We start from the raw sequence: 22907 nt of genomic DNA, 5'->3' as shown, positions 1-22907 counted from the left end.
CTTGTTAATCATTGCGGGTGCATGTAGAGTCGCCAAAAGAAACTCGAAATATTCCCTGACTCGAGACGTAATTATATTATCAACCAGTAGCGCTGCATGGTGTCAACCTATTTCTAATCTTCAGCCCGAGAATTTGAGATGAGACTGACGGTGCCGTTGCCAAGCATTTAGTGGCGTTTCGGGCCAGGATTGTTGTTGGTGTCATCTTCTACCATGAACCAATAGACAGGTTTGCCTTATGTCTAATCCTTGTCCTTCTCGCCTAGATCTTCCTTGAAATCAAGTGATACCATGAAAACGGGATTGAGCACACAGCAGGTCATTTCCCATGGCCTCGAAAATGTCCAGCTTGTGTGGGTAAAACCGTGACCCTGAGAGGAACAGTCGACACTTAAGTTGGCCACGGGCAGATTCAATTTAATCGAAAGCAAGCGCGCCACAGTGTAGCGTGCAGGGTCTGCATGTGTGTGAGTGTGTAGCGTAGCTCGATAAAATTAGAGCCAATCGGAACTTTGAATGAAAGCCTCCGGGCTAGGTTTACTATCCCTTTTGTGACGCTTCTCTATCTTAGAAATATCGACAGGATGTACTTGTTTCCGACGTACGTCGATCAACAGTCACCTATTCATTCCCCTCATTTCATGCGTCCTTGGTCCCTCGGTTGTGTGTCCGCCTCGTGTACATGTCATGAGTCAAACCCTGAAATCCAGCACTCAGATAGTATATCCCCGTGGTTGTGCATCAACCCCCTGAGGGCCACGCCACAGGTCTGTGACCCGCCAATAGTAACGTCAAGCGACATGAGTCCTTTCATGAGAACATCGATTTGCCGATCCCATATCCCGTCTGGTATCAAAGAGTGTGCATCGTCGTCTGATACTCCAGCATCACAATTGGAGTACAGCTGCAGGTCTATCACATTCTCAATGGCTCTTTGAAGGGCCGTAACAGCCAAACTGGGAGTGACATGATAGGCCGTGAGTGGGACTTCTGCACCTAGTCCATTTTGGAGATTGAAGGCTTCCTCGGCGGGTAAGTTCAATACGCATTCGACGACCTGCGTCACGCACGAGGTTGCGTCCCGCTGATATTCCCGGACGGCTAGCTCTATTTCTTGGCTGAAAGAGCGATCAAGATCTTTGGTCACCTTTTTGAAGACCTCCGCGAGGAGAAAAATGCCAAGGTTCCAGAACATCACGAGGGAAACTAAGGCAAGACCTGTCAGAGAGACATCGGCGATAGAACTGCGAGAGAAAATATAAGTGGGCAAATTGGTAAGAGTGTAACTTACCAAGGGATATTCTAGGACACGTGGACAGGCAATGGAAATTTTTGATGCAATGAAGGATGAAAGGTTGGAATGTTTCGCTGAAGTCACGGACAGCCGCCACGCTCAACTTTATTGCTTCAATTGTTGACGATGACCGCTCATTGACAGTGCCGTACGTCTGGGTAGCAACGGTTTTGATGTTTATAATCTGCCTCCAGACACAGAATGTTTCTGCACTAGCTTTCCGGCAGATATGTTGAACATTGATATCCAACTCGAGGATATTTTGAGAGACTGCCAACGCTGCCACGGCATCTTTGTTTGAAAGGACTGTACAGTCTTAGTTCATTGCCATGAATCCAATATCTCCATACCAGGACACTGACCTTTTGTAGTACCCCATATGTCTGGAAGTTTGCACTTACGATCCATCGCTAACGCTGCCCCCGTGTCGCGGATATATGCAGTCCACCGGACAATACTCAAGCTTGCTTCAGCCAGAGCGCCATATGTAGATGACGGTCCCAGGTTAGCACAGTATTGTGTGACAAGTCCATCTAAGTAAGATAACTTTTGCAAAGCCGTGTCAAGAAAGTGGTTCGGTGCGAGATCCTCTCTGTCGGTTATTTTAGTTGGTATAACAATACCAACAAACATGAGGGTTGCCAATACAACTCGAAATGATCGAACCTCGCACGCATCGCTGAGAAGTGATCTTGCTCGCACCCAAGCATCTATGAAGGCGTCCAAGGAAGAGTCTCCTGCTTCTCCAGACTTTAAATTCCGAGAAGAGTGATCATGAGCGGAGCTCGGTAACCATTGCATCGAGAATACCCGAAGGACTGCTTTGAAAGTCTCATCTGATTTCTTCCGCGCGACCGAGTTCAGTCGATTACCATAGAGGTCGCCCAAATGATCAAGGAACCGAACACTTCCAAGCAATGAAATGTCATAAGGAAGTGCTTGCGATGATACCGGAAGACCATATCGGGGAGAGATAGCGGTCGAATCTACGGTTGACCTAGCAGGTGCCGATCCATTTGAGCTTCCTGAGTCACTATCTCCCATCCGGTAGCGACTCCCAGTTGCATAGAGATTGCAGTCATAGTCCAAAAACCTTGACGCACTCGCTGTTGCGATTGCTTCATATATCCGGGCGAGACGATCACCAAATATCTTTGCGTCTATTCCGGAATTTAGTAGGTGGATGGGACTGCTGAATGACAGGCCAACAACTGGTCGGTGATGATTTGACCCGGTGGTTTGGCCTTCGTGGAAGCGGGTCAGTTGACCCTGACCCCCACCCTGGGCCTGTGCTGGCACTATGTAATCAGAACGAAGCGCAGTGCATGAGTCAGAAGGCTCGATGTTGGTTGAAAACGCGTTGGCGCTATCGGCCACAATCCCATCGTAATCAAGGTTCAGCCAAGCCGCCAGAATATCTTGGTCAGCGACAGAGGTAGCATCGAATCGATGGCTCGGGCTTCCAGCGACATCCTCGATCGTTGTATCGATGTCATTCGATTCATTTTGCGTGGTTGATACACTGCTTTCCCCGTACTTGCGTTTCTGCCGCCTGTGGGAAAAAGGACTGGACTGGGATATAGCGAATTCGAATGTACATTGACGTCTCAGACGCTTGCAATTTCCGCAGATCGCATCAGAAATTCCGTCCGGACTGGACTGCACAACACAGCGTCGCTTGGAACGCCTGCATGGATCACAACTTGTGTTTTGGCGCCGCGGTTGATTTACGGGAGATGTCGACGCCGCTGGAGAATTGAGGTCTCCAGGCATTCCGTGTCTACATGTTAACTACAGGCCGCGGTAGCGTCCACTGCATTGAGGTTATTCCTGACGCGGCTGGACTATTTCTCCGTTCCGCGCCCCCACTGATGCCTTAAATACGCCTGAAGTATGAGGTTGATGTTCAAATGTCCAGTTACGCCGGTATACCGGAGGATTTATTAATCCTAAATATAGTTACTGCAATATTTCTAATGTAATCGGGATAGTATAAATTGCCGGAATAGTGGATACAGCAATATAGAGAGTTGAATATCATTGATTGGACCTATACATTATACAATAGGAATACTCCGACATTTAAAATACAACTACATTCAATCGAAAGAGAGGAGAACCATCATAAAACATCAAAAAATACAAATATCGTACACAGCTCAGGGCAAATTATACCACTGGAAATCTCTGGGCGGACAGAGATGTCGGCCTGGTTTAGTCGACACCGTCCCATCTCTAGACCTTCTCTCCGGCTGCCCTTTGAACACAATCGACGATAAAGCCTGGATTACTCATAAATGGGGAGTGGCCCTCCTCGCATTCCTCCACCTCAAAACAGCCCTCCCCTTGCGCAATCATCCTCCGCTGGAATGGTTCCCGCAATGCCATGTCGTTCTTGCAGACAATGTATGTGCTCGGAATCTCACGGTAGGCAGTGTACGTGACAGGAACGGCTAATGGGCCCATGGGGAATGTGCCCAGCAATCCAACGGCCCTGTCGATATCCTTTTGGTCGCAGCGGTTATAAAAGATGAGGTGGATATGATCCTTCGGAAGCAGCATTGCTCCGTCCTGGGTGTGATTAGCCTTGAAGATATAAAGGTAAGAATCCCGTGTGCATACCGATGTTACTTCTAACCCGCCGCACTTCAACTCCAGCTCTTTGCCTTGACGCTCAACCTCTTCCTCTTCAGGCGTCTGCGGGACCAAGTGTCCAATGTGACTCTGGCCTTCAGGCAACGCCATTGCGCACATGTAGACCAGCTTGATAATCCCGCCTTTCAAACCTTGCGCACCTCGCTCCTTTTTTCCTAGGCCCTTGGCTCCCTCGGACATGGCGATGCCGCCAAATGAATGTGCGAGCACGACGACGTCCTTTCCGGCATCCAGTTTGCTCATAATCATTTCTCGGACGGCCTGTGCGTCCTGGTCCCAGGTAGCAAGTGGCGGACTAGAATCCACAGAAGGCATGGTAACGGCCTCTGCATCGTAGTTGATCTTTGCAAGCTCATCAATGAGGCCCTCGAAGTGTGCAGGCCGGTGCCATGCGCCTGGCACAATGACGATTGAAGGATTGGACATAATATAGTTGTGCTAAAGCCGAATAGGAATGAAGAATGGTAAGTTGTGATTGAGATGGACATGAAGCCTTTAAATATCTGGATGAACATTCATGTCCCCACGTCGGAGCCGCACCAAAGTGGATCTCTTGGTCGGAGCCGCCCCGCGCCGTCCGCAAACTTTTGGTCACTGATTGGTCAGATCTCACCAGCGGCTCTCTTTAGTCGTACATATATAACTATATACTATGTATGACTAAAAGTGACCCACAGTTTTATCAACATCTGTCTGGGAGTTTTTACTGGAAGAATTGTTGTGTTGTCCGCGCGAAGGTTGTACAAGCCATCAGTCGCAATAATGAGAGTTGTGCCGCATGTAGCTGTCAACACTTATTGTCATTGCGGTCTTGACCAAAGCCGCATGTGTACTAACTAGGCACTAGCTAGGCACCGGTGCCTACATTCCAAAGTCAGACAGGAGGCTGATGTTACATTCCCAGCGAGGCGGGGTAGTGATAACTCGTAGAAAAAGATAAAATGATCTTTAGACTTAGAGTATATTCATTCTTCACATATTACGAGTATAGTATCACTAACGAGACTTTACAATCCGCGTCCGATATGGTATGTCATTCTCACTCGCACCCATATGACAAATTGTCCCCTTCACACTTCAGAAGTCGTCGCCACCTACGCAGATTCATGTTAGTAGCGAGTGCCGTCAAGCTCATAATAGAAAGATCTGGATGGCGCACAACGAAAAGGATAGACCAGGAATATGTGGGGCCATAAATGGGAACATCGAAGAAAACAAATGTTCTCGGGAAGTTCTTTGGACAACAGAGAGCTATCTATGTAGAAAGGTTCCAAAAGTTGGGAAGGAGATGAGAGCAGATCCCATTCTAAGGTTGGTTCGGCTCCCGGCGGACAACGGGAGCACCCAAACACGTCCCGTCTGTATCAAAAGAGGTCATAGAAAAAGCGTCTCAGATGCCCGAAGATCGCCAGTCGGTAGCCCGCATGTACTTGTTTCGTGCCATTTACAGCCTAGCCTGAGTGACCAGTGGAGACCCATTAGCGTTCTCGGGGGGTGCTTCCTTCGCTGGACCACAGCAGACATCTGTTGAATATACAGGAACCACGATGTGTAATGTGGACCCTAAGTGTTGAGAAAGGAAGAAATAAAAGAGATGAAGTTAGGGAGGGCGGGCAGGAATCGTTGGGACATTGGACCATCCCAATTGTTTGTTTGCTACAGACTGAGCAATTGTTTGACGATTGTTTGCCAGACAGTATAAATTCCCATAGATTATATAGCGGAGAAATTTAGCTTCTTCCTATCTCTCCTTTAGAGAACAGCAGGTTATGAGGCCCTTTTTCTACCCCAATTCATCAAGATCTTATGGTGTTTCCATTAAATATCAGGACTTCCAGAGATCAGGACTTCCAGAGATCAGGACTTGCACCATACTTTGCCATGCAGCTGCTGCTTACGCACAACAGGTGTTTATATTTTGCCAGTGGTTGAAGGTGATGAACTGGGGTGCGTGACAAGCCGAAAAAGGGAAGGTAGACGTTACCTAGATGGTACCTTCTTTATATAGTCCTACTTCATATATGTCAAAGATTCTATGAACTTTGGATTCTAGACTTCAATTATTCTGCAAAGTATCTCACATACAATCGATACCAATTATAGGACTTCAGCTCCCCGGATTTGGCTGTCTTTGTGAAGAGCCTAAAAGAGCATTTATGGGTCCGCTTCTTTGTTCAATATGTGTTTACACTACGGAGTTGCATCTCTTTGATTTTCTATATTTATTTCTTTGATAGTCTATGCAGCCAAAGTAACTGTTGGAAGATGCCAGATGTTCTTGTATTCCATTATTGAAGGGGTCAAAAAGCTTCATCCCAACAACGCAGGTAAAGGTGGGATGAAGTGACAGTTGCCCAAATTGCTTTAAGCAGAACAAACTTTCACTCTTTCATCTTCATCCTCTTTTATCCTTGTCATCTTTCATCCTTCACCATCTGCGTGTTTATTCATTTTGATTATCTCGTGATCATTTTCTGTGCTTAGTCCAATCGCAGCGATGGTACTCGACCAAGTCCGCGTTTCTACGCGGCACACGCTTAACTGCGCCAATGATGCGACTATCGCCACGCTCGAGTCTCCTTTTAGCCTAGGGCCAATGGACCACACCGTGCCCGCCAGGTTGACTATCGAGGCCATCCTCGTCTACAAGAAACCAACAACGCTACCAGATGACAACTTCCTTCCGGTTGAACGGTTGAAGGTGGCTGTATCCCACCTCCTGGACTATTATCCACATTTGACTGGCCGTCTTCGGCAGAATACAGTCAGCCAAGCACCAGAAATCGGTAATCTGGGCACCGGCGCTGAGCTTTGGGAGGCAGAGTGCCCCAGAAGGCTCAGAAATATCGCCGCATCTGCTCTTTCCGCCCGTATCTTGGTAAGCAAACTGCCAGACTCTGGAAATGCACTTTTACCTATTTTCCATGCGACAAAGGGGGCTACCTCCCACAATCCCATCTTCGCCATCCAGCACACGCGGTTTCGCTGTGGAGGCGTCGCACTCGGCATTCGAGTTCATCACCTAGTCTGCGATGCCACTGGGTTTATGCAGCTCGTGCGCGACCTCGCTGATATCTACAGACAGCTGCGCGACTCTTCTCCGCCAACACTCATCTCTCCCCCTGAAATTATCTCACACTTTCGAGGAACAAATAGCCCATCGGCCAGTCGGAAGGAGACAGCCCTTGCATTCAAACCTCCAAACTTTTACCTAGACACAAGCACCACGAACACGCATAAAGCTTTAGTCCCTCCCACTGTCATCGCTTGCCATCTGCGCTTTCAGGGTCAAGATCTGATCTCACTCAAAAATGCTGCAACTGATCCCAGCACCAAGGGAAAAACCTCATTCACCACGTTCGAGGTCGTCTCGGCTTACCTTTACCAACGAATTTACCAAGCGCGAATTCGGATTCTGCGTGGTGGGAGACTCACATCCGACCTAGACTCACTACAGTCACTTCGTGGCTTTTGGATAACTATGGACATGCGCGACTCCACCCGTCTGAAGCTCCCCGCACGCTACTTTCCAAATGCCGTCCACTGTCTCACAACTTCCGCCTCGCACGAATTACTTGCAAGGGGCGCGCTCTGGCAGGTTACTCGGGTGGTACATGGTGCAGTTCGCTCGGTTGACATGGAGGAGGTTAAGCGACAGTTTGAATGGGTTGCCGCACAGCCCAACAAAAGTCATGTCAAGTCCAAGAACATGGTGCCAGATGGTAGCTTCCTCGCTACCCAGTGGACGAGGGGTAAGACGTACATTGGGGTTGACTTTGAAGTCGCCGCTAATGGCAGGCGGGTTGCCCCCGATCTGGTGTCGCCGGCTTTCAGTGAAAGCCATAGGGTGGATGGTTACGCAATTATCATGTCAACCGAGGAGCAGTTGGCCCGACGCCAGATTAACGGACATTATTTGGCTGGTCCCAGTCTGCCATGTGCTGTTGATGTTAATTTATCTCTGGATAGCTCGGTATGGGATGTCCTCAACAGTGACACCGACTTCTTGGCTCTCCACTCCTAATTCACGATTTCTGAATATCCATGCTTAAATGCGAGTGATCCAAATGATCCTAATGTTTTGGACGATGTTTTGAGCATCTCTGGAATAAAAGTAAATAAATTTGGAAAGAGAATATGAAAAACATGGAAAACTGCCTAAATGAAGACAAAAACTTGGAATTTACAGAGACTGAATATAAATTGTTACTGTAGTAGCCCAAGTTCATCATGCTAGTAGTTGGTTTTGCCTACTCAATATATATACTAGATAGAGCAGGATGTCGCCTTCGACAAAATATTGATACCCGAGTCAAGTTATCTCTCATTTTGCCCAAAATGGATATCTGCTTCTCTCAAGATCAGATATATGACAAAGTGAAATCTGGGTTGTAGGCACAAGAACCTTGGAAACATTGATGCCTTACCTCAGCAATGTCGTCATATGGCGTTTATAGGATGAACAGTGATTGGATATGATTAATTATCACGTGCCTCAACCCCGGAGACCCACCCGTCATAGGCCCAGAAGCATCGGAGCTACCATGGTCTTCACTTGTTTTGTGACTTCGCTTGATATACTGCTTTATTTTTTTTTGAGATCATTAGATCCTTCACGGGGGGTTGTAAAAAGATTCCACACACAAATAGCTGTCTGACGAATATTTTATATCGGAAAGATCTTGATCTTCCCACGTGTGATGTCATCCGGCTGCAATCATGGAAGAACCACCGCGCCGGCCTTCTACACTTGCACGCAACCGATTTACTCAGGATGGAACAAATGTTCAAGGTGCTCATCTTTCTGCCTCATCTGTGAGAACCGTTTGCTGATTTTTCAAAGATGATGGACGGATTGAGATCGACCTGGACTCTAAAGTGGGCAGGGAAGTGTCGAAGTTGATACCATTTCTGCATACGGAAGAGCAAACACAGCCACAACCAGAACCTTCAGGCGATGCTGGATGTGGTCTGGAGCTGAACATTGTGATTCAAGTTGTTGGCAGTCGAGGCGACGTCCAGCCCTTTGTCGCACTAGGCAACGAGCTTCAGCGCCATGGACACCGCGTAAGACTAGCCACACATGGTGTATTTGAGAGTTTTGTTCGCGACTCCGGTCTAGAATTTTACTGTATCGGAGGAGATCCTTCGGAGCTGATGGCATACATGGTGAAGAATCCAGGATTGATACCACAGATGAAATCCGTCCAAGATGGTGATATTCAACGCAAGCGTGTTATGGTAGGCCAGATACTGCAGGGATGCTGGGAGTCCTGTATTCAGGATGATTCGGTGACGAAGACACCCTTTGTGGCCGATGCTATTATCGCGAACCCTCCAAGTTTCGCCCATATTCACTGCGCGCAGGCGCTTGGAATCCCTCTACATATGATGTTTACCATGCCGTGGACCAGCACAAGGTCATTCCCGCATCCCTTGGCAAACCTCAAATATTCAACCACAGAGCCGAAAATGGCCAATTACCTTTCTTACGGGATTGTCGAATGGCTGACATGGCAAGGGTAATAACCAGATACCCCTGCTCATCCCTAATACGACACGCTAACCTCCCAATAGCCTCGGTGATGTTATCAATGATTGGAGAAAAACCATCGACCTAGAACCTATATCAGCAACCGAAGGTCCCCGTTTAGCAGAGACTTTGAAGATACCCTTCACCTATTGCTGGTCGCCTACATTAATGCCTAAACCAGCGGACTGGCCGGCACATCTCAACGTCTGTGGCTTCTTCTTCCGCTCTCCTCCAGACTTCACACCCCCTCCAGACCTTGCCGCATTTCTTCAAAATGGGCCGCCGCCGGTGTATATCGGTTTCGGGAGCATCGTTATCGAGGATCCCCCAGCCATGACTGCCACACTCGTCAACGCAGTGAGGTCCTGGGGTGGTCGTGCAATTATATCCCGTGGGTGGAGTAATCTTGGTGAAGCACAATCGGACGATCAGATCTTTTATCTTGGAGACTGTCCGCATGAATGGCTATTCCAGAAGGTAGCCGCAGTTATACATCATGGAGGAGCAGGAACCACAGCATGTGGTTTACGATTTGGAAGGCCCTCTCTTGTTGTACCATTCTTTGGAGAGTACGTCATTCCCTGCAAGCCTTTCCCATTTTGTCGCTAAATTGTCATAGTCAGCTATTTTGGGGAAACATGGTTGCATCCCGTGGAGTTGGACCAATGCCCATACCACACCGGTCTTTGAACGCAGAGAATCTAGCGGAAGCCATCCGCTTTTGCCTGCATACTGATACCCTAGCAGCAGCTGGTAATCTTGCTCGTGAAATGAGCGAAGAAGCTGGAGTTTCTGCGGCTGCTGCATCTTTCCATCGCAACTTACCGACCCATCGAATGAAATGTCAGTTTCTCGATTCTGAGCCTGCTACATGGCAGTTGAAACAAAATGCCAATTCCCCTGTGAATTTGTCCAAAATGGCAGCGGGAATCTTGCTTGAAAACTCTCTCATTGATGTTAAGGACCTGAAAACGTGAGACCATATATCCCAGTCATCATATTTTATCTATGCTAACACAGATATTGAACTAGATACGAGAGTAAATCTATCTTCATTCAAACTCGGCGATGGGATCCCATCACGGGAGGCACATCATCTTTACTAGGCATGTACAAGGATATCCTCACAGCATCCAGTGACGTCGTCATCCGGCCCTACAAAGAGTTCAGTCGCGCCCGTCAACAGAGCGAGCCTGAGCTCGTGGTCATCGAGTCTACCAATCCCCAACCCGAGCGAAGCCCATCAGATGGCATCTCAGGCACTTCCGGAAGCAACCTGACCGATGAAGAGAGGAGGGTTATGGGAAAGGCAGTGGGGGGATCTGCCAAAAGCGTGGGGAGGATCATAGCCTACTACTACAAGGGCATTCTGGTAGACATACCTGGAGCAGTGAACGATGGCCTGAGAGCTGTTCCTAGACTCTATGGCGAAGAGGTGAAAGACTACGACAACATCAAGGACTTCAAGTCTGGGGTTTCTGCAGCTTCAGATAACTTCACGCATGGGTTCTCACATGGACTCACTGATATCTTCCGACAGCCCTATGAGGGTGCCCAGAAAGACGGAATTAGGGGCGCACTCAAAGGCTTCGTGAAAGGACCTATTGGCATGGGCACTAAAGCTGCATCAGGTTTGTAACGCACATTATCTCTACATGACTAGCGGATTATACTAATGTCTCTAGGTGCTTTGGGTTTAGTAGCGTATCCGGGGCAGGGCTTAGCTAAAAGCTTGCATTCCGCTGTCCATTCCAAGACTCGGAAGCAGCTTTTCAAAGCACGATTGATAGAGTCTGAATATATGGCTAGACAATCAGCCAAAGCACAATCCAGCTGCCCCGATGTCATTGAGACATTTGAAGCTCAACAACGGCAATCCGGGAATGGTAGCTCAACGAATCTGGAACGAGCAAGTCCTCAACAATGGGCCTAAGAATATTAGCAATACCATGAAGTTCAAGAATATACATTCAAAGTAGCCCATTAGCTCCATTTTCTCAGCCCCGCATAGTCCGTCTCTGCGATAGGCTACAGCGCACCGCACCCACTCCGAGCCAATAACGCTTTGCCTGTACATCCTCCACTTCTCCTTTCTTTTGCATTGCACCTGTGTTTGAATTTGCATATCTCTGGAGTTTGAATCGCTTCCTAAACTACCTTTGGACGACTAATCATCATGTCAAACTCCCATACAAAATGCTTCCCTCGACCAGCAGCGGGGTATACCCAATCATTTTGGCGGACAGAACCAGATCCTCTTGATAAGCATCAGACTACACCAGACCTGCCAGAGGAAACTGACATCCTAATTATTGGGGGCGGCTATGTCGGAGCCTCGGCCGCTTATCGCTTGCTCGCAGAGAACCCGCAGAATCCAGCTCCCCGGGTGGTGTTGGCTGAGGCCCGGGAGTTGTGCTCCGGGGCGACCGGGCGCAACGGTGAGCCCCACACATAACCTCCAATATAAATATACAAGCCTAGCTCATTCCATTTTCTTTTTGTAGGTGGGCATTTGAGACCAGATATTTATTCGGCAACAGCCTTGTTCACCGAACGCTATGGCATCGAAGCGGCAGCGGAGATCGTCCGGTTCGAAATCTCGCACCTGAAGATCATTGAAGAGCTGGTCCGTAAAGAAAACATTGATTGTGATCTTACTTTCACCCGCTCTTATGATATGTATCAAGATGAAGATGAACTCAAGACGGCGAAAACCTTCTACGACTCTTTGGTCGAGCAGGGACTGGACTTTATGGATGACGTTAAATACATGTCTCAAGCTGAGACCAAAGATGTAAGTTGGAATGAGCTTTCGGGGTAGTATGTCCATCTTCGAGATCATTTCTGACGAAGTTTGCATTAAGACAGCGCATGTTCGAGATGCCAAGGGAGGCTTCAGTTTTTCAGCAGGCCATCTCTGGCCTTACAAACTCGTTTCCCATCTCATCCGTGTTGCTGTTTCCCACGGCCTGAACTTACAGACCAACACACCGGTATCTGAAATCGGGGAAAGCCCAAACGCAGATGGATTCTGGCCAGTAACCACCAGTCGTGGTGTTATCAACGCGCGCAAGATTATCCTCGCGACTAACGCATTCACCAGCGCCCTGGCTCCAGAATATTCCAAAGCTATCATTCCCTGTAAGGGTATCTGTAGCCAGATAACTGCGGCGCCTGGCGCACCACACCAGGACCTGCCTGGTACTTATGTGATCCGATCTGGCAAGGGATCGTATATTTATCAAATCTCCCGGAATGACGGAACGCTCATCGTCGGCGGAGCATCGAATCTTTTCAAGGATGATCGGGGAGAGTGGTATAATAACCCCGATGATGGGAAGTTGATTAAAGTTGCTGCGGATTACCTCGATGGCTATATGCAACGCACGTTCCTTGGGTGGGAGGATAGCGAGGCGGAAATTAAACATGTCTGGGCTGGTGGTATGTGTCATTCCTGTCTACACGATTCTATCGATTTGTGGGTATATTTTTCTTCTGCTAACTCCATGCCTGGGTCTAGTTATGGGATACAGCGCAGACTCGTTACCTCATGTTGGTAGTATTCCGGGAAAGCCGGGTCAGTTTATCGCGGCCGGATTCAATGGTCATGGTATGCCTGTTGCATTCTTGTCTGGTAAGGCTGTTGCGGATATGGCCCACAGTTCAGTTGCATTTGAGGATACTGGTTTACCCAAGTTGTACAAGACATCAGTTGATAGACTGGAGCCAGTTTTTGATGATATCCTAGGCTAGGCATTTTGGGCTGGGTTGCTTCCATTTTTGATATTATCTTAGATTAAATTCGCGGAAATAGTGAATATTTCCAGATAATGGGCCTTATATTTGAGTTTATGATTGTTTACATTTACCTATTCCGTCTGTTTATGGGATTTCCATGTCAAAAAGCAGTTCCGGTGCCTTTTTAGGCTCCGAGCGTTTAGCTTCACTTCGGCGATCACAAAGACTTAGCCATTTTTACCCTCAAACAGCCATCCGTACGTACAGTCATTTAGTTATCGCCAAAGACTGCTTTATTAATTGGTGAGCGGTCAGCCTCCCACTGACATCGCAGGCGGGATTAAGCGTAACCTTCTGCTATGATTCTTTATACCAATCAAGGGAGGCCATGTACCACAAAATACATCTTTACCCTTCAATTTCAATACTATCATATCCACTCAGCCGGCGCTGTATTTAAACAGTGAATACGCATCGCAAGTGCCATTAAATGTGCTCCCGCACGTAGTGAATGCACTTCATCGGGAAGACCTTTTGCGTTGGTATAGAGATATGTGAGACTACTTATCTCTGCTAAGGCAGAAGTAGAGGGTGGTAAATCATGATAAAGAAACCCCAAAGCCAAGCGACTGTATGTAATATGTAGATCCTTGATTTCAGAAGGTGCTGCCCAAAGCTATTCCGGCCAGTTTCATGCCCATATTAATGCGGCACTCAGAATAATGCCCAAAAGAAGCAGAAGTGTGCTTGGAAAGAGAATTTTCCACAGCTGTAGACGAGGGTTATACTCTTCCTATATAGCGCGGGTAGATGGCACATGGAGTACACCGGACTTAAGATGCGTACCATGGACAAAATGATCAAATAGAACCCGAGTTCAAACAAGTAATAGATTACAAATCATTGCAAAAACAAGAGCTGCTGAGCTCTGGTTGTGAGGATGCTGGTTGAATCTCATATAAATGAGTGTAGTTCCAAAGCCAGTCCCTGATAGGCGAGTTTAATAGTTGCCAATTGGCTCAATCCGTTCATGGCACATGGTTATGCATACCTCAGAGTTTCTGGATACCAAGGTGTCAACGCGCTTAAACAGCTCTGGGATGTTGGCAGAGATGCGGTGGCATGCTATTAGCTTTGTTTCCACGCCAAGCGTGCTGTTTTGCAGGATGAGCTGGCTTAGCTGAGAAGAACAATGTGGCGCATTTTTGACAAGTACTTGTGTCAACCTGTCCATCATAGACACAAGTACTTCTGCTTCCTCGACAATTCGCACAAGACTTTTGGCGATAACAATGGAGCTTCTTAGCTCGACAAAGCCCACAAGAGACCAGTCAACAATTCGTTTGATATACGAAAGTAATGTGGAGGGCTTTCTCTCCATAATTGTGAGTAGTTTAGTAGTCTAGGGCTTCAAGAATTTCTTCCACTCGCAAAATCGAGACCAAGTCGAGAAAAACTAGCTCACGGCATATTTGAAACTCTGCATTTATTTCTAGCTTGACATACAAATTACAGTTCGCTTTATCCATGCCAAATGCAGTAAATTAGTGGATATACCTTCCAAGCTTATGCCTGCCGTCGGAGTGAGCGCGCTCGGCAAACTCGGCCGCCTTCGTGCGAGACCCACATCCGACGCTAGCTACCAGGATGGATGTGATTTGAAAGGCCATGAAGTGCTTTGCACTACTGGAACCTCCATTTAATTCATGTGCAAAGTACAATGAAGTAGGAATCAGGCTAGCCTCGAGTTAAGTCCGCCGGCTCAGAGAGTTCCCCCTTAGGCAATGGCTCTCGCATGAAGACTTATAAATAACATATAATTTCCCATGGTTCATTCTTAATCACACATTTTTCAGTGATTTCTTGAATAATAACGATTAATATCTCTATTGCCAATGTCTATTGCGAGCAAGCCCGAGTTTGAGCCGCCGAATGGTGGGTGGAAGGCATGGCGGACTGTATTTGGCTCATTCCTATTGCAGACCTCGTCATACGGCTATGTTACAGCGTGAGTCTTCGGTTGATATTCATCCAAAAACCAAATGCTTCGTTGCGGCCTAGATATCTAACCATGTGATAGATGCGGTGTCTTCACTCTATACTACAAACAGGTTATGTTGCCAGAACGGTCAGCTTCTCAGCTGGGCTGGATCGCTACCATCGCTGTATTTCTCATTTTCGGTGTTGGCATACCAATTGGCGCTCTTGTAGACCGCTACGGCACTCGTCCTGTGGTGGCCCCGTTCGTTGCTCTGGGGATTGTATCTCTCGGTCTGCTTAGTCTCTGCAAAACGTACTGGCAGATTATGCTCTGCCAGGGGGTCGCTTTTGGTCTAGCCTGCTCTGGCACAACTCTTCCTGCGGTTATTTGTGTCACTCAATGGTTCTCAACAAAGCGCGGACTTGCCGTTGGCTTGGCAAGTTCCGGGAGCAGTTTTGGGGGTCTGATTTTCCCTATCATGGTCTCTCGTTTGATTGATAGCCACGGGTTCAAAACAGCGATCCACTGGTCTACACTAGTCGTTGGCTGTTGTATGATAGTCGGTGTGATTTGCTGTGAGGGGCCATTTCCTCCAACGCGCATGGCTGCCCTCAAAGAAAGGGAAGCAACCGCCAATCCTTCCTTGGAATCCACGAAATCGGATGAAAAGCATGAGCATGACACAGATGATCTGGGTCCACCATGCTCCGCGGAAGGTCCAACGGCCCCCGATCAGCCCGCAAGTAAGCCTTCTGATGTGCGCCGCAATCTCGGTCCATGGATAGCTTTCTGTCTCGGTGTCTTCTGCTGCACGTTCTCCCTCCTGGTTCCTTACGACTACCTACCAACCATCGCTGTGGAACAGGGGATGAAGCAAGACCTGGCTCAATATACGCTTGCCATGATCAATGCTGGGTCCATGATTGGACGCATTATACCGGGGTTTCTATCTGACCACATTGGTCAATTTAATGTCATGGTCCTCGTCAGCACACTTTCCGCCATTGCACTACTAGCGATCTGGTTTCCCGTCTATTACTTCCCTACCAACAGCGGAATCATCTTCTTCGCCTTATTTTACGGATTTGTCTCCGGTGGATATACCACTCTACTATCACCTTGCGTTGTCGCCCTAGTAGATGGACAGGTGACCGGTCTCGGTCTCAAGTTTGGTGTCGCCTGCATATGTCTCGCATTTGGGTAAGTGTTTAAAGTATAATGGTTATTGGAATGGCATGGCTGATCAATCTCAAGGGCTCTGGTGGGAATTCCTGTTAGTGGCGCCGTGGCTGATAACACTGGTAACTGGGGCGGGTTGATCGGCCTTTCTGGTGCTATGATGGCTCTTGGCGCTTTGTGTTTCATCTTTTCTCGTGTGCAAATGGGTGGCTGGAACCCGATGGTCAAGGTCTAGAGTGTGCGAGGAATGTCAATTTAGAACTAGAACCTATATAAGAACACTCTACTTGTCATTACGTGCCATATTGGAGCCCTTCCATTTTATAGTTATTACATTTTTTTAATCTCTCATGTATTGAAAATTGTTTCAATGTTTGAATAGAATATGTAATCCATGGGTGCTATCTGCGTTCGAAGATTCGTAAGAGGCTCGGGAGGCCCCGCAGATGGATCCATTCCGGGGGCCCGGAGGCATCGGAAAAGCCCTGGAGGTTCTAAGGTTGCCTATTCTCACAAACGTACGGGCCACCGAGATTACTTGGTATTACAGGTACAGCTCTAACCCTTCTAGTGCGTATCAGAAGGACAATACCATACAGGCACTTCAACACTCCCAATTGGCCCCGCACATTCAGAAACTCGCTTCCCTCCTATGACAGCCAGGGAACCAAGGACTCAAATGATCCCCGCTACCAAGCGGACAATCAACTCATGTCTGCGATGCCGAGTGCGAAAGATTCGCTGCGGTCGCGAAAGACCCGAGTGTCAAAACTGCGCACGTTATGGGCATTCCTGCCGATATGCCCCGACTCCCACTGAGTCGAATTCAACAAGGCCCGAAGGCAATGAGGGGTACAACGAGCTTGCACAGCGACTAAGTCATCTTGAGGCAGTAGTCGCGCGATTGGCGGGCACCGCGTCCGAGGGCTCCCCTCCAGAGGGGTCTGCTGTTTCTACTGCGGGTAATGTTCATATTGTGGATAGTGAGCCACGCCTCTTGTCGGGGTCGTACTGGAAGCAATTAGCTGCACAGGTGCGCAACCCAAGTTTGAATTCGCAGGCCCATAGCTCAATATTGACAGAATGGCATTCAAACAGCATCCCGATTTCAACGCTCTCTTAGACGCGAACCAAGATGAACAGCCACCATTCAAACGGGTACAGCCGAGTCGACCCTTAAATTTATTTGTCGCTCCAGACCCCGAATTTTACCCGCATGCTTATATTCCACCACTACCTGAGGCCGAGCGATTGTACGCCATCTTCCTCGACCGGGTGGACCCAGTTGTGCGCATCATTCATAAGCCGACGTTCTTGGAGGAGATGCAAGAGTACTATCTCCAAATTAGACAAGATAATGAAATTGACAAAAGATCGACAGCAGCATTCGAGGCGCTTCTCTTTACCGTGTTATTCGGTGCTCTCGCCAGCTTATCCGAGGAGGAGCACTGGGGCCCATCGCCTGCAGGTCAAGAAACTGCCCCTGGACATGTCAAGCGGGGCTGTTTACAAGCCCTTCGGCTCGCCATCGAACAGAGTCTGATCCGATCCGAGCTCCTTGAAAGACCTAGTCTCCACTCAATCTCGGCCTGCTGTCTCTTTTTGGTACGTGAATCGATACCCCAAGTCACCTGTTCTTGTGCACTAATGCGCGATCATATTTCAGTTTATTACGTGTGATGAAACCGATGTCCCATACCATTACTGCTTAACTGGTCTGTTACTACGTGTTGCGCGATCATTCTCTCTCCATATAGATCCACAGGCACTGGCAGACCGGAGGCGAATACAAAAACCAGCACAAGCTCCATTCAGCGCCGTTGTTGTCGAAGTTCGCCGGCGACTTTGGCACGTCATTATCCAGTAAGTATTGCGCACGCCAACGCTACCTCTGCTCGGTCTAATAGCCCTGAAAGCCTCGACTTCATGTCTAGCGAAGCACGTGGTGTAGATCCTGAGTCTATTGGCATCCAAACTTGGCCTACCACGCTTATGCCTGCATTGCCGGGGAACATGAACGACGAGGATATTGTCGAGGAAGCACAGGAAAATAAAAATAACGCACGTTTCACCGATATGACAATGTCTCTCGTTCGCTACCAACTTTCCCTCGGCCTGAGACAGCTAGTTACAACCCCTGTCCCCCCATCTGGCTCTGACACGATCCAGAAGTGCCTCGATGGAACAGTGGAAATGGTCGAGAGACATTACCTACAATACTGTCATGCTAGCGATCCTATTCAGACAGTCACGCTGGAACTTGGTCGCCTTGGTGGGTATAAACTCCGGCTCCATGTATATCATCGATTCCTAAAAGAGCGTGATGGCATCAATACTAGCTACTGGAGCCCGTCTCGAAAAAGGTACGTCATAACCCCCTTCCCCCTCAATGCTATCACTGCCAATCGGTGCTCGATTTTAATCTGAAACAGAGCTATGGGAAATGCCAAAGACCTGATCTCCTCCTATCAAACTCTTTTAGCCGACCCTAATATCAGACGGTTCCATTGGCACATTCGCCGGCACTCCCAACTGCATGGAATGCTTCATATAATCAACGAGCTATCCACAATAGATACCTCTAATCTATCGGTCGATACTCACATTCTTTGCAAACAAGCCTGGGAAACCATTGCCGACGTTGAGATGAAAAGCGATTCAGCAGAAGAAAATAGCAAAGAGAAACGACTGTGGACCTTTCTCCACAATCTACGGGAGCGAGTGAGGCTTCGCTTATATACACAGGAGTTCATCAGTCGAGGGTTAAGTACAAATTCGGGGGAAGTTGACGATAACTCCCTTATGAGCGGTATTGATGGCACAAACCTGCTAGAGTCCCTGTTCGGCGGTCAGCTTGCTTCGTTTAGATTCATTAATAGTAGCATGGATTTTTCATAAGTACAGGCAAAGAGCCCTGGAAGCTCACTTCCCTGGTCCAGGTTGGACGAGATGATTAACCTGAACAAAACTAAAATAGGAAAGGTTCTGCTTCGTGGCAGTAGGTGGATCATCTACACGCATGCTATTTTCCGTTTCCACGCTTAGCTTGATACATACGACCATAGGGTGTGGAAAACAGGGCTTCCCGTCCGCTCAGCCGTACTTAAGCCACACGCCGGTGAGTTAGTAGTTGGGTGGGTGACCACCAGCGAATCCTCACTGTTGTATGTTTTTGTTTATTTTTGGAGGAAACTGTACCGTTCTACTCTTTTAGTCCCTTCATCCTGTTCACCCGAATACCCTGTACACCGTCGGCAAGCTTACTGTAAGAATTCTACAACCTTGGAATCCGGGGTGTGACAAATACTAGCCTCCTTTTCGGCTATCAACATCAAGACACGAATAGAAAGATGTAACAACTTGCAAGTTGAATTCAGTATATAAAGATATAGAACCGAATTTCAAAAGAACCCGAAAGTCACATAAACACAAGAACATTAATCATTAGCGGTCCCAACACCAGACCAACTGCACACTTCCCTTCCCACAACTAGTATCTAGAAGACAAACTCCTACCGAGATCATCTAATCTTGCGAAGCCCAATCGAAGTCTCATCCTCCATTTTGTGATTAGCAGCCTCCTCACTCCAGTCCACATTCCGAGTGGATGCCTTCTGTCGGAAGAAGCGATACTTCTGCAGAAGTCTTCTATAGAAGAACAGCAAGGCAAGCCCAATAGCCAATCCAGCCACTGACCCAACCACAATGCCCGCAATAGCGCCCCCTGAAATACCAGAATTCTTTTCGCTCGTGGTACTGGTATTCTTGGATGTATCCGACTTTGCAGTGGCAGTAGAGCTGGCGGCGGCCGTGGTCGTCACCTCGGCGAACTCGTCTGTTGTCACATTAAAACAAGGGACTTGGTAGGTGAACTTGCTCGCCGCAACGTAAGTGACGTCTGCGCATGCGTAATAGGTTTCATTTTTGTCGGCATCGAAATCCGAGGTGTATTTGATCTGGAAAGTAGCGTTCGCTCCCTCTTCCACATCAACAGATGGGTTGGGGACGGAGTAGCATTCATGTCCTGGCTCGACATCGGAAAGGCTCGAGCCGTCAATGAAGGGCTCGAAATCGGCATTGGTAGTTGGGTCTAAGAGAGAGAGAGAGAGAGAGAGAGAGTTAGTCAGGATAGATGAGAATGATCGTGCTATCTTACTGCTTTTGTGAGAGATCGCAACCTGTACATTCCATGACTCGTCCTGGAGTACAAGTGCGAGTTTGCCGTTGACTGAAGCGTCTCGTCAGTATATGTGCCTCTTGAGGTTCAAAGAATGGTATGCTATTACTCAGTGGAAAGTTTGTTCGGTTCACGGCCCCAGTTGATGAGCCACACGGGGCGCTGTTGTCATATGCTGCACCCCAGAGACGATCGGGTGGCCACAAAAAGGCAGCTGGGCCCATCTCTGTGCTCGCCTCTTCGCCATGAGCGCATACTCCAATTGCTGAGAGAGCTAGTAGTGCGGTGTAGTTCTTCATCATTATATTAAAAGATTTGATCTACCCAAAGGTATGATAGAAGGACGTTGTTCCGAGAAAAGGTTCGAAGCCAACAATGCAAAACCGAGACATCGTCGTTTATAAGCTCCTAGTAACTGCCGACGTCGCTTGAAAGCTGTGACCGATATATGAGATTTTCAAGAACGGATGTGTCTCGGTCGGATCCGATTCCACTGCCAAGCGCGTTGGGGCCGGAGTTTTCTGTATGTAATGGCCGGGAATCCCCTCGCCGGAGTTGAACCACTGTGAGAGAGCCATCGAGGACGAGTCACGAGTCACGCGCCAAGATAGATTATGGGTCAATGGCTTGCCAATATCAGGAAATTAGTACATTGAAGTCGGAGTAACCCGCGGACAGAGATTGCAGAGAAGAAAAACCAGGATCCCGATCTGATTAGATCAATTAGATAAGATGGGTGGGTCTTATAGGTCCGCTTTAGTCGCCTTTAGTCGGCTGCCGAGGTCGCTTCCACATCTTCACTCTGAGACATGTCCGTAACGGGTAATCTCACCCGGAAACTTTCCAATTCTTGAAAGTCTCGTACCACATTAGATAGTTCTCGCTCCGAAATGACCATTCAGCCAAGACAATGCATTTTTTTGGAGCATCCGTGGGTCAATAAGTAGGGACGGAAGTGCCGTCAATTTGGTGCCTGTATCATCAGTCTTTACAATTGCAAATTCTACATTTGTCCCTCGTTTTATCATCTTTTAGTACCACCATGCGTCTTGTCAGCATTACCGCTTTTGCCTGCGCTGTAATCAGTGCCAGCGCATTCGAATTCCCGGACTTTGTCCCTCTGCATAAACGCCAGGAACCCGGAACTGCTGCGTATGATTGTCACGCCGACTGCGGTATGTCTACATTCCATAATCCTACAAGTCATGATCGAAACTGACAGATCAGGCGGCGTAATTATCGCCGGCCGTAGTGACGGATACTGTGATACCGCTGATTTCAAGACCCAACTGACTGATTGTTTGAACTGTGCTGTTGAGTTCGACATCTGGAAATACTATGGGACTTCTGTGTCCAAGGCTGCTACTGGCTGTGGATTGGATGCCACCCCGGTCGAGTCATCGTCCACCACTACGTCTGCCGAAGGTACTACTACAACGTCTACACATGAGAATGTCCATGATTCTGCTATGACTACCGGTGTGGTAACCTCGTCCACTGGTACTGCGGCTCATACGACGAGCTCCTCTACTTCCGTGAGCTCCCAGCGTGTTTCTGGTTCTTCTCGCCCATCGTCATTGATTCCTTCGGCAAAACCTACTGAAAGCTTGGTTGGTTTCTCTTCTTGTTACCGGTAGACTCAGGGCTGACTTATAATAGACTGCTAGCACTCCCTCCTCGTCCCCCATCTTCTCTGGTGGTGCGTCGATCAATGCGGGTAGTAGACTTGTGTCTGGCGCGTTTATTGGTTGTGTTATTGCAGCCTTCTTGTAAATAGCCGTGTATAATGTTACTGGACGAAAGACGGGGAGATGTAAGAAGAATTTGCGGATGGTGTATATTCAATTCTCTCTTGTGACAGGTCTTTTACTTGTCCACCGTACGAATGCAGCATGGACTTCTTTGGGCTTCAAAATCATCGACCTTCCTATTCGAAATTGATACAACCTCCACCCCATAGCCTTGCTACCCTGGCCTCCCAGTCATGACCCTACCTGATATCAATACACCTCCCCGTCAATTCATATCTTCAGTCTTCAGTCTTCCCTGGTATTGCATTCCAGAGCCGATGGGCTGGAATAATGTCATATCGTAAAGCAATCGTGGCTATCAATGCCAATATCTCACTAGTAGAAAAGTGGCTCCTGGGACAGATGGTCGGAGAAATACCAAATTTCATGAACCCGCCAGTCCGCCAGGATCACTTTGCTTGTCGCCCTGATTTTCTTTAGGTCACTCATGGCTCTTTTACAGGTTCTTATGCAAGTTATTCAGATGTTCCAGTGATCATCCGTAAATTCAATTCTCACATTCGTCCGTGCCTTCCCTCATCTCCCCTGTTACTGCCTTT

At 48.0% G+C, this 22907-nt stretch overlaps 8 protein-coding genes across 8 annotated transcripts; 6 read left to right on the top strand and 2 right to left on the bottom strand.

The window, feature by feature from the left end:
- Positions 1 to 685: 685 nt before the first annotated feature.
- N7447_004899 (uncharacterized protein) lies at positions 686 to 4375 on the bottom strand (the record flags this gene model as incomplete). The annotated part of the gene is made up of 5 exons (XM_057229161.1): positions 686 to 1286; positions 1312 to 1600; positions 1657 to 3042; positions 3562 to 3865; positions 3917 to 4375. 5 exons carry the CDS (start codon positions 4373 to 4375, stop codon positions 686 to 688), a joined length of 3039 nt encoding a protein of 1012 aa, XP_057084251.1.
- Positions 4376 to 6446: 2071 nt separating this feature from the next.
- Positions 6447 to 7973, top strand: N7447_004898 (Transferase; the record flags this gene model as incomplete). Its single annotated transcript, XM_057229160.1, has 1 exon — positions 6447 to 7973. The coding sequence occupies one exon, from the start codon at positions 6447 to 6449 to the stop codon at positions 7971 to 7973; it is 1527 nt and encodes a 508-aa protein (XP_057084250.1).
- A 695-nt stretch (positions 7974 to 8668) lies between these two features.
- N7447_004897 (glycosyltransferase) lies at positions 8669 to 11121 on the top strand (the record flags this gene model as incomplete). The annotated part of the gene is made up of 5 exons (XM_057229159.1): positions 8669 to 8741; positions 8793 to 9471; positions 9527 to 10051; positions 10102 to 10455; positions 10515 to 11121. The coding sequence occupies 5 exons, from the start codon at positions 8669 to 8671 to the stop codon at positions 11119 to 11121; spliced, it is 2238 nt and encodes a 745-aa protein (XP_057084249.1).
- A 537-nt stretch (positions 11122 to 11658) lies between these two features.
- Positions 11659 to 13235, top strand: N7447_004896 (NAD(P)/FAD-dependent oxidoreductase; the record flags this gene model as incomplete). Its single annotated transcript, XM_057229158.1, has 4 exons — positions 11659 to 11920; positions 11987 to 12276; positions 12347 to 12923; positions 13003 to 13235. 4 exons carry the CDS (start codon positions 11659 to 11661, stop codon positions 13233 to 13235), a joined length of 1362 nt encoding a protein of 453 aa, XP_057084248.1.
- A 1880-nt stretch (positions 13236 to 15115) lies between these two features.
- Positions 15116 to 16615, top strand: hasB (MFS-type transporter hasB; the record flags this gene model as incomplete). The annotated part of the gene is made up of 3 exons (XM_057229157.1): positions 15116 to 15228; positions 15301 to 16401; positions 16456 to 16615. The coding sequence occupies 3 exons, from the start codon at positions 15116 to 15118 to the stop codon at positions 16613 to 16615; spliced, it is 1374 nt and encodes a 457-aa protein (XP_057084247.1).
- Positions 16616 to 17059: 444 nt separating this feature from the next.
- N7447_004894 (Zn(II)2Cys6 transcription factor) lies at positions 17060 to 19337 on the top strand (the record flags this gene model as incomplete). Its single annotated transcript, XM_057229156.1, has 6 exons — positions 17060 to 17413; positions 17479 to 17985; positions 18047 to 18243; positions 18288 to 18743; positions 18813 to 19228; positions 19285 to 19337. The coding sequence occupies 6 exons, from the start codon at positions 17060 to 17062 to the stop codon at positions 19335 to 19337; spliced, it is 1983 nt and encodes a 660-aa protein (XP_057084246.1).
- A 564-nt stretch (positions 19338 to 19901) lies between these two features.
- N7447_004893 (uncharacterized protein) lies at positions 19902 to 20859 on the bottom strand (the record flags this gene model as incomplete). Its single annotated transcript, XM_057229155.1, has 2 exons — positions 19902 to 20608; positions 20667 to 20859. 2 exons carry the CDS (start codon positions 20857 to 20859, stop codon positions 19902 to 19904), a joined length of 900 nt encoding a protein of 299 aa, XP_057084245.1.
- Positions 20860 to 21599: 740 nt separating this feature from the next.
- On the top strand, positions 21600 to 22330 carry N7447_004892 (uncharacterized protein; the record flags this gene model as incomplete). Its single annotated transcript, XM_057229154.1, has 3 exons — positions 21600 to 21732; positions 21785 to 22167; positions 22217 to 22330. 3 exons carry the CDS (start codon positions 21600 to 21602, stop codon positions 22328 to 22330), a joined length of 630 nt encoding a protein of 209 aa, XP_057084244.1.
- Positions 22331 to 22907: the final 577 nt, after the last annotated feature.

The sequence above is a fragment of the Penicillium robsamsonii genome, assembly GCF_028829455.1.
Source record: "Penicillium robsamsonii strain IBT 29466 chromosome Unknown utg000003l_segment0_segment0, whole genome shotgun sequence".
Taxonomy (NCBI): Eukaryota; Fungi; Ascomycota; class Eurotiomycetes; order Eurotiales; family Aspergillaceae; genus Penicillium; species Penicillium robsamsonii.
The sequence above is the reverse complement of the archived record's forward strand: the minus strand, read 5'-3'. Positions and strand labels throughout refer to the sequence as shown.